The 16,065-nt window shown below is 47.0% G+C and overlaps 1 protein-coding gene across 1 annotated transcript in view; it reads right to left on the bottom strand.

Moving 5' to 3' along the window:
- The window catches only part of LOC144507818 (mitochondrial 10-formyltetrahydrofolate dehydrogenase-like), a 136,805-nt gene extending 124,008 nt beyond the window's left edge, over positions 1 to 12,797 (bottom strand). The window contains exons 1-2 of the mRNA XM_078235145.1: positions 12,616 to 12,797; positions 11,507 to 11,651 (exon numbers count right to left, since the gene is read on the bottom strand). Of these exons, the coding sequence (XP_078091271.1) occupies positions 11,507 to 11,651; positions 12,616 to 12,663 (193 nt within the window). The 5' untranslated portion in view covers positions 12,664 to 12,797. The remainder of the gene's footprint in view (positions 1 to 11,506; positions 11,652 to 12,615) is intronic.
- Positions 12,798 to 16,065: the final 3,268 nt, after the last annotated feature.

Raw genomic sequence — 16,065 nt, 5'->3', positions numbered from 1 at the left:
TCCACACGATTCACTTTTCCACTTATCTTTGTGTCGTCTGCAAACTTCGTTACCCTACACTCCGTCCCCTCCTCCAGATCATCTATATAAATGGTAAACAGTTGCGGCCCGAGTACCGATCCCTGCGGCACGCCACTAGTTACCTTCCTCCAACCGGAAAAACACCCATTTATTCCGACTCTTTGCTTCCTGTCGGATAGCCAGTCCCCAATCCACTTTAACACACTACCCCCAACTCCGTGTGCCCTAATCTTCTTCAGCAGCCTTTTATGGGGCACCTTATCAAACGCCTTTTGGAAATTAGTTCTGAGGTTTTAGATCACTGGAGAGAAGCAATGCATGGTATGGAAGGACTGGGAGAGGCAGTCCTGGAGTATGGGTATTAGAGGAAGGGGGAGGCCGTCCCAGAGTATTAGAGGACTGGGAGGAAGTAGTCCCAGAGGGGCTACTTCCTCCCAGGGGGAGGTTGTCTTGGAGAAGGGAGTTGCTCTGATAAGCAGAGTAATCAAGGGCCAGAGTCAGATAAGGACACAGGAACAGGACAAGTAATGTTAAAAGAGCTCATCTTAAGGCTTTGTACCTGAACACTCATAGAACCATAGGAAATTACAGCTCAGAAACAGGCCTTTTGGCCCTTCTTGTCTGTGCCGAACCATTTTTTGCCTAGTCCCACTGACCTGCACTTGGACCATATCCCTCCACACCCCTCTCATCCATGAACCCGTCCAAGTTTTTCTTAAATGTTAAAAGTGACCCCACATTTACCACTTTATCCAGCAGCGCATTCCACACTCCCACCACTCTCTGCGTGAAGAAGCCCCCCCTAATATTCCCTTTAAACTTTTCTCCTTTCACCCTTAACCCATGCCCTCTGGTTTTTTTCTCCCCGAGCCTCAGCGGAAAAAGCCTGCTTGCATTCACTCTTTCTATACCCATCAAAATCTTATACACCTCTATCAAATCTCCCCTCAATCTTCTACGCTCCAGGGAATAAAGTCCCAACCTATTCTATCTCTCTCTGTAACTCAGCTTCTCAAGTCCCGGCAACATCCTTGTGAACCTTCTCTACACTCTTTCAAGCTTATTTACATCCTTCCTGTAACAAGGTGACCAAAACTGTACACAATACTCCAAATTCGGCCTCACCAATGCCTTTATATAACCTTACCATAACACTCCCAACTTTTATATTTTTTTACACTTGGAACATTCAAAACAAAATGGATGAAGTAATTGCACAGATTGATGTAAAGGATTATGATATAGTTGGCATTATGGAGACATGACTCCAAGGTGACCAAGAATAGGAAGTAAACATTGAGGGTTATCAGTGTTTAGGAAGGCGAGACAGAAAGGAAAAGGTGTTGGAGTTGCATTGTGGATTAAAGAAGATATTGTTACGATATTGAGGAAAAATATTAGCATAGATAATGTGGAATGTATATGGGTTGAGTTAAAAAAAATAGCAAGGGGCAAAAAACAATTGTAGGAGTGTTATACAGACCACCAAACTGTAGTGGTAATGTTGGGAATTGCATTAGACAGGAAATCAGAGATGCATCTGTGAAAGGAACATCTATGATTATGGGTGACTTTAATCTGCATATAGATTGGGAGAGTCAAATTAGTCACAGTACAATAGAGGAGGAATTTCTAGAGTGTATATAGGATGGTCTCTGGACCAATACGTTGAGGAACCAACAAGAGAAAAGACCATCTTGGACTGGGTACTGTGCAGTGAGAGAGAATTAGTTGGCAATCTAGTTGTGAGAGAACCCTTGGAGATGAGTGACCATAATATGGTGGAATTCTTTGTCAAGGTGGATAGTGATGTAGTTGATTCTGAGACCAGGGTCCTGAATCCCAATAAAGGTAACTATAATGGTATGAAACACGAATTGGCTATGATGGACTGGGAAACATTACTGAAAGGAAAGACAGTGGACAGGCAATGGCAGGCATTAAAGGAACAAATAGGAGAACTCAAAAAGTAGTTTATTCCTGTTTGGCACAAGAGTTGGGATGGGAACTATGGCAAAACCATGGCTTACAAGGGAAATTAGAGATAGTATTGGATTCAAAGAAGAGACATACAAATTGGTAAGAAAAAGCAATAGATCTGAGGATTCGGAGAAGTTTAAAATTCAGCAAAGGTGGTCCAAGGGGTTGATTAAGAAAGGGAAAATAGAGTAGAACATATAGAACATAGAACATTACAGCGCAGAACAGGCCCTTCGGCCCACGATGTTGCACCGACCAGTTAAAAAAAAACTGTGACCCTCCAACCTAAACCAATTTCTTTTCGTCCATGAACCTATCTACGGATCTCTTAAACGCCCCCAAACTAGGCGCATTTACTACTGATGCTGGCAGGGCATTCCAATCCCTCACCACCCTCTGGGTAAAGAACCTACCCCTGACATCGGTTCTATAACTACCCCCCCTCAATTTAAAGCCATGCCCCCTCGTGCTGGATTTCTCCATCAGAGGAAAAAGGCTATCACTATCCACCCTATCTAAACCTCTAATCATCTTATATGTTTCAATAAGATCCCCTCTTAGCCGCCGCCTTTCCAGCGAAAACAATCCCAAATCCCTCAGCCTCTCCTCATAGGATCTCCCCTCCATACCAGGCAACATCCTGGTAAACCTCCTCTGCACCCTCTCCAAAGCCTCCACATCCTTCCTGTAATGTGGGGACCAGAACTGCACACAGTACTCCAAGTGCGGCCGCACCAGAGTTGTGTACAGTTGCAACATAACGCTACGACTCCTAAATTCAATCCCCCTACCAATAAACGCCAAGACACCATATGCCTTCTTAACAACCTTATCTACTTGATTCCCAACTTTCAGGGATCTATGCACACATACACCTAGATCCCTCTGCTCCTCCACACTATTCAAAGTCCTCCCGTTAGCCCTATACTCAACACATCTGTTATTCCTACCAAAGTGAATTACCTCACACTTCTCCGCATTAAACTCCATCCGCCACCTCTCGAGTATGAAAGTAAGTCAGCGGGGAACATAAAAACTGGCCGTGATTCAAAAAGAGAGGTAGAGAGAAAACAGGGATCAGTGAGCATAATGTCAGCACTGGGGAAGTTGCTGGAGTCCATTATCAAGGATTTCAGAACTCAGCATTTGGAAAGCAGTGGTATAATCAGACAAAGTCGACATGAATTTACAAAGGGGAAATCATGTTTGACAAATCTATTGGAATTCTTTTGAGGATGTAACTAATAGAATTGACTGAGAAGTATAGTGGATGTGGTCTATTTAGACTTCCAGAAGGCTTTAAACAAGATCTCACATCGCAGACTACAATGTAAAGTTAAAGCACATGGGATTTCAAGTAATGTCTTGAGATGGATAGAAAGCAGACAGGAAGCAAAGAGTTGGTATAAGTGGATCTTTTTCCAAGTGGCAGGCAGTGACTAGTGGGTTCCACAGGGATCTGTGCTAGGACTCCAACTGTTCACATTATATATTCATGATTTGGAAGAAGGAACTAAATTTATTATCTCCAAATTTGCAGATGATACAAAGTTGGGTGGGTGGGTGAGCTGTGAGGAGGATGCAGAGATGCTTCAGCGTGATTTGGACAGGCTGAGCGTGTGGGCATGTGCATGACAGATGTAGTATAATGTGGATAAATACTTTGGTAGCAATAATAGGAAGGTAGATTATTATTTGAATGGGTGCAAACTGAGAGAGGTAGATATTCAACGAGACCTTGGCTCCCCGGCCTGTAATTACTAGGGTTATCCTTGCTACCCTTCTTAAACAAAGGAACAACATTGGCTATTTTCCAATCTTCTGGGTCCTTCCCTGTAGTGTGGAGATGCCGGTGTTGGACTGGGGTAAGCACAGTAAGAAGTCTCACAATACCAGGTTAAAGTCCAACAGGTTTATTTGGTAACACAAGCCACAAGCTTTCAGAGCGCTGCTCCTTCATCAGGTGAGTGGGAGTTCTGTTCACAAACAGGGCATATAAAGACACAAACTCAATTTACAAAATAATGGTTGGAATGCCTGCATTCGCAGCATGGTAGCACAGTGGTTAGCACTGCTGCTTCACAGTTCCAGGGATCTGGGTTCGATTCCTGGTTTGGGTCACTGTCTGTGAGTTTGTACATTCTCCTCGTGTCTGCGTGGGTTTCCTCCGGGTGCTCCGGTTTCCTCCCACAGTCCAAAGATGTGCGGGTTAGGTTGATTGGCCGTGCTAAAAATTGCCCCTAAGTGTCCTGAGATGCATAGGATAGAGGGATTAGCAGGTAAATATGTGGGTATATGGGGGTAGAGCCTGGGTGGGATTGTGGTCGGTGTAGACTCGATGGGCCAAATGGTCTCTTTCTGCACTGTAGGGTTTCTATGATTCTATGATTACCCGAACTATCTGCACACCCTTCCCCCAGCTCATCATCCACCAAGGCCTTCTCTTTGGTGAATACTGACACAAAGTACTCATTTAATACCTCGTCCATTTCCTCTGGCTCCATGCGAGATTCCTTCCCTTGTCTTTGAGTGGTCCAACCCTCTCCCTGGCTACCCACTTGCTCTTTATATATGTAAAAAAAAAAGCCTTGGGATTTTCCTTACTCTTGCTGGCCAATGACTTTTCGTGACCCCTTTTAGCCCTACTTACTCCTTGCTTAAGTTTCTTTCTACTTTCCTTGTATTCCACAATTGCTTCGTGTGTTCCCAGCCTCCTAACCTTGACAAATGCTTCCTTTTTCTCTTTGACTAGGCTCACAATATCTCTCGTTATCCAAGGTTCCCGAAACTTGGCATACTTATCCTTCATCCTTACAGGAATGTGCTGGTCCTGAATTCCTATCAACTTGCACTTGAAAGCCTCCCACATGCCAGATGTTGATTTGCCCTCAAACATCTGCCCCCAATCTACATTCTTCAGTTCCTGCCTAATATTGTTGCAATTAGCCTTCCCCCAATTTAGCAGCTTCACTTGAGGATTACACTTATCTTTATCCATCAGTACCTTAAAGTTTACCGAATTGTGGTCACTGTTCCCGAACTGCTTCCCTACTGAAATGTCGACCACCTGGCCGGGCTCATTCCCCAATACCATTTCCAGTACGGCCCCTTCCCTAGTTGGACTATCTACATACTGTTTCAAGAAGCCCTCCTGGATGCTCCTTACAAACTCTGCCCATCCACGCCCCTAGCACTAAGTGAGTCTCAGTCAATATTGGGAAAGTTAAAATCACCCACCACAACAACCCGAGCACAGCTCCAAAATCTGCCAACATATCTGTTCCTCTATCTCCCGCTGGCAGTTGGGTGGCCTTTAGTAAACCCCCAACATTGTGACTACACCCTTCCTATTCCTAAGCTCTACCCATATTGCCTCGCTGTATGAGCCCTCCAAGGTGTCCTCCCGCAGTACAGCTCCTTAATCTGTAGTGCAACTCCCCCACTCCTTTTACATCCCCCTCTACCCCACCTGAAACATTTGTATCCTGGGACGTTAAGCTGCCTCCCTTAACCAAGTTTCTGTAATGGCAACAACATCATAGTTCCAAGTACTAATCCAAGCTCTAAGTTCATCTGCCTTATCTGTTACACTTCTCACATTGAAACCAATGCACTTCAGTCCACCAGACCCTCTTTGATCAGCAACCACACCCTGCCTGCTCTTCCTCTGAGTCTTACTGGTCCGACTCTCTAGTTCCCCTTCAGTTAATTAATTCCATGCTGGGAGGCATCTGCTGTACAGGTGTTGAAATGTCCATGTATTACAGTACAGTTGGGGCTTTGAGTGCCTGTTTGAGTCTGTTGAAGACCACTGTGTGATGCTGTTGCCAGTACCATTCAATATCCCGGTGGAGAAGATGGCAAAGCAGTCTACTGACCTCACTATAACATGGGATGAACTTAGAATGATAGTTTGTCAGAGTAAGAAAATACTGTGAAGTGTACTTGTCCACAGGAATGGCCATCCAGCTTCCACCCTAAACACGTTAAAGAAGCCATTCCCTACGGACAAGCCCTCCGTATACACAGGATCTGCTCGGATGAGGAGGATCGCAACAGACACCTCCAGACGCTGAAAGATGCCCTCATAAGAACAGGATATGGCGCTCAACTCATCGATCAACAGTTCTGACGCGCCACAGCGAAAAACCACACCGACCTCCTCAGAAGACAAACACGGGACACAGTGGACAGAGTACCCTTCGTTGTCCAGTACTTCCCCGGAGCGGAGAAGCTACGGCATCTCCTCCGGAGCCTTCAACATGTCATTGATGAAGACGAACATCTCGCCAAGGCCATCCCCACACCCCCACTTCTTGCCTTCAAACAACCGCACAACCTCAAACAGACCATTGTCCGCAGCAAACTACCCAGCCTTCAGGAGAACAGTGACCATGACACCACACAACCCTGCCACAGCAACCTCTGCAAGATGTGCCGGATCATCGACACAGATGCCATCATCTCACGTGAGAACACCATCCACCAGGTACACGGTACATACTCTTGCAACTCGGCCGACGTTGTCTACCTGATACGCTGCAAGAAAGGATGTCCCGAGGCATGGTACATTGGGGAAACTATGCAGACCCTGCGACAACGGATGAATGAACACCGCTCGACAATCACCAGGCAAGACTGTTCTCTTCCTGTTGGGGAGCACTTCAGCTGTCACGGGCATTCAGCCTCTGATATTCGGGTAAGCGTTCTCCAAGGCGGCCTTCGCGACACACGACGGCGCAGAGTTGCTGAGCAGAAACTGATAGCCAAGTTCCGCACACACGAGGACGGCCTCAACCGGGATATTGGGTTCATGTCCCACTATTTGTAACCCCCACAGAGTTTCACTGGCTGTCTTGTCTGGAGACAATACACATCTTTTTAGCCTGTCTTGATGCTCTCTCCACTCATGTTGTTTTGTTTCTTAAAGACTTGATTAGTTGTAAGTATTCGCATTCCAACCATTATTCATGTAAATTGAGTTTGTGTCTTTATATGCTCTGTTTGTGAACAGAATTCCCACTCACCTGAAGAAGGGGCTTGCAGCTCCGAAAGCTTGTGTGGCTTTTGCTACCAAATAAACCTGTTGGACTTTAACCTGGTGTTGTTAAACTTCTTACTGTGAACACCACTGGTCACAGACCTCCAGCTGGAAAAAGACCCTTCGACTGTTACCCTCTGTCTCCTGTGGCCAAGCCAGTTTTCTACCCATCTAGCCACTTCTCCTTGTATCCCATGAGCCTTAACCTTCTTAACCAACCTGCCATGAGGGACTTTGTCAAATGCCTTACTGAAATCCATATAGACAACACCCACGGCCCTTCCTTCATCAACCGTTTTTGTCATTTCCTCAAAAAACTCCACCAAATTTGTAAGGCACGGCCTCCCTCTTACAAAACCATGCTGTCTGTCACTAATGAGATTGTTCCGTTCTAAATGCACATATATCCTCTCTAAGAATCCTCTCCAACAACTTCCCTACCACGGACGTCAAGCTCACTGGCCTATAATTACCCAGGTCATCCCTGCTACCCTTCTTAAATAACGGTACCACATTTGCTATCCTCCAATCCTCAGGGACCTCACCTGTGTCCAATGAAGAGACAAAGATTTCCGTCAGAGGCCCAGCAATTACATCTCTTGTCTCCCTGAGCAGTCTAGGATAGATGCCATCAGGCCCTGGGGCTTTGTCAGTTTTAATGTTACCTAAAAAACCTAACACTTCCTCCTTTCTAATGGAGATTCTCTCTCACGGGTCAACACCTCCCTCTGAGACATTCCCAGTCAACCAGTCCCTCTCCTTTGCGAATACCGATGCAAAGTATTCATTTAGGATCTCCCCTATTCCCTTGGGTTCTAAGCATAATTCCCCTCCTTTGTCCCGGAGAGGTACGAATTTTTCCCTGACAACTCTTTTGTTCCTAACATATGAATAAAATGCCTTAGGATTCTCCTTAATCCTGTCTGTCAAGAACATTTTGTGACCTCTTTTTGCCCTTCTCACTCCCCGTTTGAGTTCTTTCCTACTCTCTCTGTATTCCTCCAGCGCTCCATCTGTTTTCAGTTGCCTTGACCTAACGTATGCCTCTCTTTTCTTTTTGATCAGATCCTCAATTTCCCTGGTTATCCACGGCTCTTGAAGCCTACCTTTCCTATCCTTCCTTTTTACAGGCACATGCCTGTCCTGCAGCCTTATCAACTGTTCCTTCAAAGACTCCCACATGCCAGACGTGGACTTGCCCGAACAGCCTCTCCCAATCAACGGCCACCAATTCCTGCCTAATCCGGCTATAGTTAGCCTTTCCCAATTTAGCACCCTACCCTTAGGACAACACTCGTCCTTGTCCATTACTATCCTAAAGTTAACAGAGTTGTGGTCACTATTTGCCACATGTTCCCCTACCGAAACTTTGACGACCTGACCGGGCTCATTTCCCAGAACTAGATCCAGTATAGCCTCCTCTCTAGTTGGGCTATCTACATACTGTTCCAAAGAACCTTCCAGTACGCATTTTACAAATTCCTCCCCGTCCAGACCCCCAGCCCTAAGCACTTTCCAGTCTATACCAGGGAAATTGAAGTCTCCCACTACAACAACCCTATTTTTTCTGCACATATCCAGAATCTCCTGACATATTCGTTCCTCCACTTCCCGTGGACTGTAGTATACCCCCAACATAGTGATTGCACCTTTCCTGTTTCTGAGCTCCACTCACAGCGACTCATTACATGATCCCTCTAAATTGTCCACCCTTGCACCGCTGTAATATGCTCCTTAACTAATACCGTTACTCCCCCACCTTTTTTAGCCCCTCCTCTGTCTCGCCTAAAACACTTATAACCCAGAATATTCAGCTGCCAGTCCTGTCCTTCTTTTAACCATGTCTCCGTCACCGCAACCACATCCAAATTCCGCGTAAGCATTAAGGCCCTAAGTTCGTCTGTCTTACCCGTTACGCTCCTCGCATTGAAGCAGATGCACTCCAGACTTCCAAGCCCACTCAGGTCATCCTGTTCCAGAATGCTCTTCTTCTTAGCGAGCCTTGCCCTGGCCCCCAGCTCGACCCCAGCCTCAGTACTTACTGACCTACTGTTTTGATCCCCACCCTCCTGCCACACTAGTTTAAACCCTGCCGAAACACTCTAGCAGAACTCCCAGCCAGGATATTTGTGCCCTTCCAGTTAAGGTGTAACCCATCCTTTCCGTACAGGTGCCATCCTCTCTTGAAGACTTCCCAATGATCTATGAATTTGAAACCCTCCCTCTTGCACCAGTCATTGGAAGGAGAATAAGAAAACCAGGAAAACAATCTGAAAAGAGAGCATTCTCTTAGAAAGTCATCATAGACCTGTAACATTCAAAGAACAAACAAAGAACAAAGAAAATGACAGCACAGGAACAGGCCCTTCAGCCCTCCAAGCCTGCACCGACCATGCTGTCCGACTTAACTAAAAACTCCCTACCCTTCCTGGGACTATATCCCTCTATTCCCATTCTATTCATGTATTTGTCAACTCGCACCTTAAAAGTCACTACCGTATCCACTTCCACAACCTCCCCTGGCAACGAGTTCCAAGCACCCACCACAAAAATCTGCCTCGTACATCTCATTTAAGCCTTGCCCCTCGCACCTTAAACCAAAATATAAGAATTGGCAGTACTGGCATCACTCACTTTGGTGAACACATGAGCCCCTGTTTACAAGTTATGTATAGGAAACAAAAGGTATACATTTAAGAAATGATTCACTTCTGCTATCTAGGGTTCAGTCGCAGCTTACAACACTTCAGTCACTTTTTCCTCTCGTATTGTGCAGGGGCAGAGTGCAAACCAAAAATAATGACAAAACCAGAAAAACAGACCCTAAAGAATAAATAACGTTTAAACAACGGTAGGGAGGGTGACTTAAAATAACAAGAAAATTTCCCCAACACTGCTAATCAAAAAAAACTCTACTATTTAACATTTAATTAACTTACAAAAGTAACACCTCACATCATGCTCCACTGTTAACAAGGCTGATTAATTGGTAAAAGTAATCAGTTAGCGGATAGTTTATCTGGGCTTCCCTTTATCAGTAGAAAGCCATGGCAAACATTAGCTATCCTTGACAATGTATCTCTTTAAATTGTAGCCCAAAATTTGACAGTCGCTTTAGGAAATTAAGGCAGCCTCAATATAATGGCACCAGAGGGTGAGTGGTATTATCGGTTTGCACCTCCTCAAGTTCAAACATCTCAGCCGATGTGGTGTCATGTAGACATCCTGGGAGAGTTCAAGCCAGAAGTAAAAGTTTTAGTTTGAATAATGGGAGTCACTTGTTGTAGAATAAAGATATTGTCTTTAAGACCTGAGCTGACAACAGAGTTGTTTCTTCAAAAGCAGCCTGTCATAATTCAGATAATTATTTATTGGAGCGAGATATCACAAACACCTTGGGCAAATGTATAGATTATATAAGGTTAATAAAAGACTGCAAAGCTGAACATGATAAGCTACTAAAGAATTTGGATTTATTAGTTAATTGGGCAGAAAAGTGGCGAATGAAACAGAATATGAAGAAATGCAGAAATCAGGGATGGTCCATTGATACAAATAAAACAATGCACAGAGTAAATGAGAGCGATCAGGAGGGGCAGATAGATAACAGATTGTAGCTACTGCATCAATACTTGGTGGCTAGAGTAAATCAGACTTTGAATTGACTGAAAGGTCAATATTGAGCCAAAATAACGAGGTAATCCTGTCATTTTATAAAACTTTAGTGTGACCATACTTGGGGAATTGTGTACAGTTCTGGACAGCAGAGTACAAAGGGATATTGCAATTATTGAAAGGGCACAGAACAATCAGAAAGACTGAGGAGATGGAGAAACTGAATTATGAGGAGCGATTATGCAAAGTGAGCAGATGCTAACAGAAAAAAGGGGAGGTTGGGGGTAAAAGGACCATTGAGTAGGATGTCTCCTTAGCTCTGTAATCTGGACAAAAACCCTCCAGGATATCTGCGCTCATTTAGTTCTAGTTTCTTGAGTATCCCTTTTTCACTACTCCACCACTGGCAATCATGCCTTCAAGTGCCGGTGCCCCACACTCTGGAATTCCCCCTCTCACCTCCCTTTCCCCCTTTAAGCCTCCTTAAATACCTATTTGACCAAGCTTTTAACCATTTACCCAAGCATCAACTCGTCTCTCATTTTGGGATATTTGATTACATTAAAGATGGTATTTAATTTTAAACTTTTTTTTAATTTCAGGGGATAGATAACATGGATCGTCCTGGCCAGAACAGTAGAACAAAAGCCTGCACCTGAAGGAGCACAAATTCAAAACTAACCCGAGCAAATGCCTTTTCAGTGGTCAAGTACTGTGAGTTTAACGGATATTTAATGTGGAAATCCATCAAGTTTTTAAAATAATTGGTTGAAAAAGAACATAAAATCCACCAATTCCGAGATGACTATGAAAATAGGTGTCAGTTCTTTCAGCAGTGGCTTCACTCACCTACAGGGTCAGCCTTCCCTTCCCGGTCAGGGACTGTGAACACTCCGACCACTTTGTGACCTTGTTTCCGCAGGTTAGTGTAAACCTCCTGGCCAAACAGACTCTGGCCGATTAAAGCTACATTTAGTTTGTTCTGGTAACGAATCTGTTAAAACAGAAAACAGTAATCGGATTAAAGCACAGTCAAAAAAAGGAAACTTTGCAGCGGTGATGTAGGGAGAGTGGGGACTGGAAGTGTTGAGGGAGGTTTGGGAAGGATTGATGGGGTTGTGGGAAGTAAGTTTGCGGGGGTTGTTGGGGGGTTATGTGGGATTGGGGGGGCTGGGGGGAATTGAGGGGGGGCTGGGGGGAATTGAGGGGGGGCTGGGGGGAATTGAGGGGGGGCTGGGGGGAATTGAGGGGGGGCTGGGGGGAATTGAGGGGGGGCTGGGGGGAATTGAGGGGGGGCTGGGGGGAATTGAGGGGGGGCTGGGGGGAATTGAGGGGGGGCTGGGGGGAATTGAGGGGGGGCTGGTGGAGGTGGAGGGGCATTGAGGAGAGTTGGGGGTTGAGGTGGGTTGTGGGGGTATTTGAGGAGGTGATGGGGTTCTGGGTGGTTGAGGAAGCGTTTGGGGAGATTGAGGGGTGTTGAAGAAATTATTGCGGTTCGGGGTGTTGAGGGAAGGTTGGGGGTTAAGAGGTTGAGGGGGGGCTTGGTGTAGTTTAAGGTTTGGGGAGATTGAGGAGGTTTGAAGGCAGGAGGTTATGGGGGGTTTGGAGGGGGAGGTTTGAGAGGGCATAATTGAACTTTGGGAAGGTGTTGCATTGAGGGAGTTTGGGGAGAGTTTGGCGTTGTGGGGGGGGGGGGGGGAGACTGGGGAGGTTTTTGGGGGGTTGAGAACGGTTTGGGCAGGTTATGTGAGGTTGGGGAGAATCAGGTGGGTTTGAGGCATTGGGGCAGACAGGTTGATGCAATCCCCGCGACTCCTGCAACGTGTCCACTCGACAGCGGCCTGGGGAGACCGGGATTCCCCGGGAACGGGAAACGGGTCCCGGGAGAAGGGGGTGCCGGTCCCGGGATGTCTCTGAGGCGCTGCCAGGGGGTCGGTGGGGATGACCCCCACACTCACCGCCGCGGTGGAGAATCTCCTGGCGGCCCAACCGGCAGCCCTCAGCATGGTGCCCCGATCCCAATCACAGCGAGACCGTAACTGACAGACCGTGTGCGCGCGCCCCCGGCGCTGAACGCGTGCACGCGAAACCAGGAGCTGCCCGTGCGCGCGCGCGCCCGGCGCTGCCCGCGTGCGCGCGCGGACACACCCTCTGCAGAGCCAATCAGCAGCACGTCGCCATGGTGACTGCCCATGTCCCCTCAGAGCTTCAACACAACAACTGACCCCACATACACCCTGACCCCCACACATTGACCCCCACATACACCCTGACCCCCACACATTGACCCCCACATACACCCTGACCCCCACACATTGACCCCCACATACACCCTGACCCCCACACATTGACCCCACATACACCCTGACCCCCACACATTGACCCCACATACACCCTGACCCCCACACATTGACCCCACATACACCCTGACCCCCACACATTGACCCCCACATACACCCTGACCCCCACACATTGACCCCCACATACACCCTGACCCCCACACATTGACCCCACATACACCCTGACCCCCACACATTGACCCCACATACACCCTGACCCCCACACATTGACCCCCACATACACCCTGACCCCCACACATTGACCCCACATACACCCTGACCCCCACACATTGACCCCCACATACACCCTGACCTCCACACCCCCTCACCCCCACACATTGACCCCCACACACCCTCACCCCCACATACACTCTCACCCCCACATACACTCTCACCCCCACACATTGACCCCACATACACCCTGACCCCCACACATTGACCCCACATACACCCTGACCCCCACACATTGACCCCACATACACCCTGACCCCCACACATTGACCCCACATACACCCTGACCCCCACACATTGACCCCACATACACCCTGACCCCCACACATTGACCCCCACATACACCCTGACCCCCACACATTGACCCCACATACACCCTGACCCCCACACATTGACCCCCACATACACCCTGACCTCCACACCCCCTCACCCCCACACATTGACCCCCACACACCCTCACCCCCACATACACTCTCACCCCCACATACACTCTCACCCCCACACATTGACCCCACATACACCCTCACCCCCACACATTGACCCCACATACACCCTCACCCCCACACATTGACCCCCACATACACCCTCACCCCCACACATTGACCCCTACATTCACCCTCCCCCCACACATTGACCCCACATACACCCTGACCCCCACACATTGACCCCACATATCCTGACCCCCATACATTGATCCCACATACACCCTCACCCCCACACATTGGCCCCACATACACCCTGACCCCCACACATTGACCCCTACACCCTGACCTTCACACTGTAAGGGTGTGGATTGATACATGGAAGTGTGATATCATGGCTGTCACAGAAACATGGTTGAAGGATGGACAGGACTGGCAACTCAACATTCTGGGGTATAGGATCTTTAGGCGAGACAGAGGAGGGTGTAAAAAGGGAGGTGGTGTCGCACTATTAATTAAGGAGTCAATTACTGCAATAAGGAGAAATGATGTGGAGATGCCAGCATTAAACTGGTGTGGGCACAGTAAGAAGTCTCACAAAACCAGGTCCAACAGGTTTATTTGATAGCACAAGCTTTCGGAGCGCAGCTCCTTCATTAGGCGAGTGGAGAGGTGGGTTCACAAACACGGCATATATAAACAGAAACACAATTGCAAGATAATGGCTGGAATGCGAGTCTTTACAGGTAATCAAGTTTTTACAGGTACAGACAGTTTTTTAAAAAGTTAAAGTTTATTTATTAGTCACAAGGAAGGCTTACATTAATACTGCAGTGAAGTTACTGTGAAACTCCTCCAGTCGCCACAATCTGGCGCCTGTTCGGGTCAATGCACCTAACCAGCACGTCTTTCAGATTGTGGAAGGAAACCGGAGCACCCGGAGGAAACCCACGCAGACACGGTGAGACCATGCAAACTCCACACAGACAGTGACCCAAGGCTGGAATTGAACCCGGGTCCCTGGTGCTGTGAAGCAGCAATGCAAACCACTGTGCCACCGTGCCGCCCCTGCGTGAGTGGAGAGGGGGATAAATACAGGTTAAAGAGGTGTGAATTGTCTCAAGCCAAGACAGTTAGTAGGATTTTGCAAGCCCAGGCCATATGGTGGGGGTTACATGTAGTATGTCATGAACCCAAGATCCCGGTTGAGGCCGTCCTCATGCATACAGAACTTGGCTATCAGTTTCTGCTTGCCGATTCTGCGTTGTCATGTGTCTTGAAGGCTGCCTTGGAGAATGCTTATCCGAAGATCGGAGCTGAATGCCCTTAACTGCTGAAGTGTTCCCTGACTTGGAATATAGTGTTCAATTCTGGTTGCCACACTACCTGAAGGATGTGGTGGCTTTGGAGAGGGTACAGAAAAAAATTACCACGATGTTGCCTGGTATGGAGGGCATTAGCTATGAGGAGAGGTTGGAGAAACTTCGTTTGTTCTCATTGGAATGACGGAGGTTGAGGGACGACCTGATAGAAGTCTACAAGATTATGAGAGGCATGAACAGAGTGGATAGTCAGAAGCTTTTTCCCAGGGTGAAAGAGTCAATTACTAGGGGGCATAGGTTTAAAGTGTGAGGGGCAAGGTTCAGAGGAGAGGTACAAGGCAAGTTTTTTTACACAGAAAGTAGTGGGTGCCTGGAACTCGCTGCCAGTGGAGGTAGTGGAAGCAGATACGAAAGTGACTTTTAAGGGGCGTCTTGACAAATAGGATGTGATTATCCCTCTCTTCACTCGCACTGTCTATACCTGTAAAGACTTGATTACCTGTAAAGACTCACATTCCAACCATTACCTTGCAATTATGTCTCTGTCTATATATGATGTGGAGATGCCAGCGTTGGACTGGGGTGAACACAGTAAGAGTTTTAACAACACCAGGTTAAAGTCCAACAGGTTTATTTGGTAGTACTTATGGTATTTGCTACCAAATAAACCTGTTGGACTTTAACCTGGTGTTGTTAAAACTCTTACTCTGTCTATATATGCCATGTTTGTGAACCCACCTCTCCACTCACCTAATGTAGGAGCAGTGCTCCAAAAGCTCGTGATTCCAAATAAGCCTGCTGGACTTTAATCTGGTGTTGAGACTTCGTACTGTGCCCACCCCAGTCCAACGCCAGCATCTCCACATCATAACTTCAAAATTTTAAGCTGCTTGATCTCATTTCCAGTTCTTCTTCATTGCAGTGTTAATGTAAGCCTTACTTTTGACTAATAAATAAACTAACTTTTAAAGAAAGGAGGGAGACAGAAGGCAGGAAATGATAGAGCAGTTTGAGCAAATGGCATAGAACAGTTACAGCACAGGAGGTCATTCAGCCCATCGTGTCTCTGCTGGTTCTGCAAAGAAAGAATTCAA

The sequence above is a fragment of the Mustelus asterias genome, chromosome 19 (assembly GCF_964213995.1).
Source record: "Mustelus asterias chromosome 19, sMusAst1.hap1.1, whole genome shotgun sequence".
Taxonomy (NCBI): Eukaryota; Metazoa; Chordata; class Chondrichthyes; order Carcharhiniformes; family Triakidae; genus Mustelus; species Mustelus asterias.
This window is presented reverse-complemented; position numbering and strand designations above follow the sequence as displayed.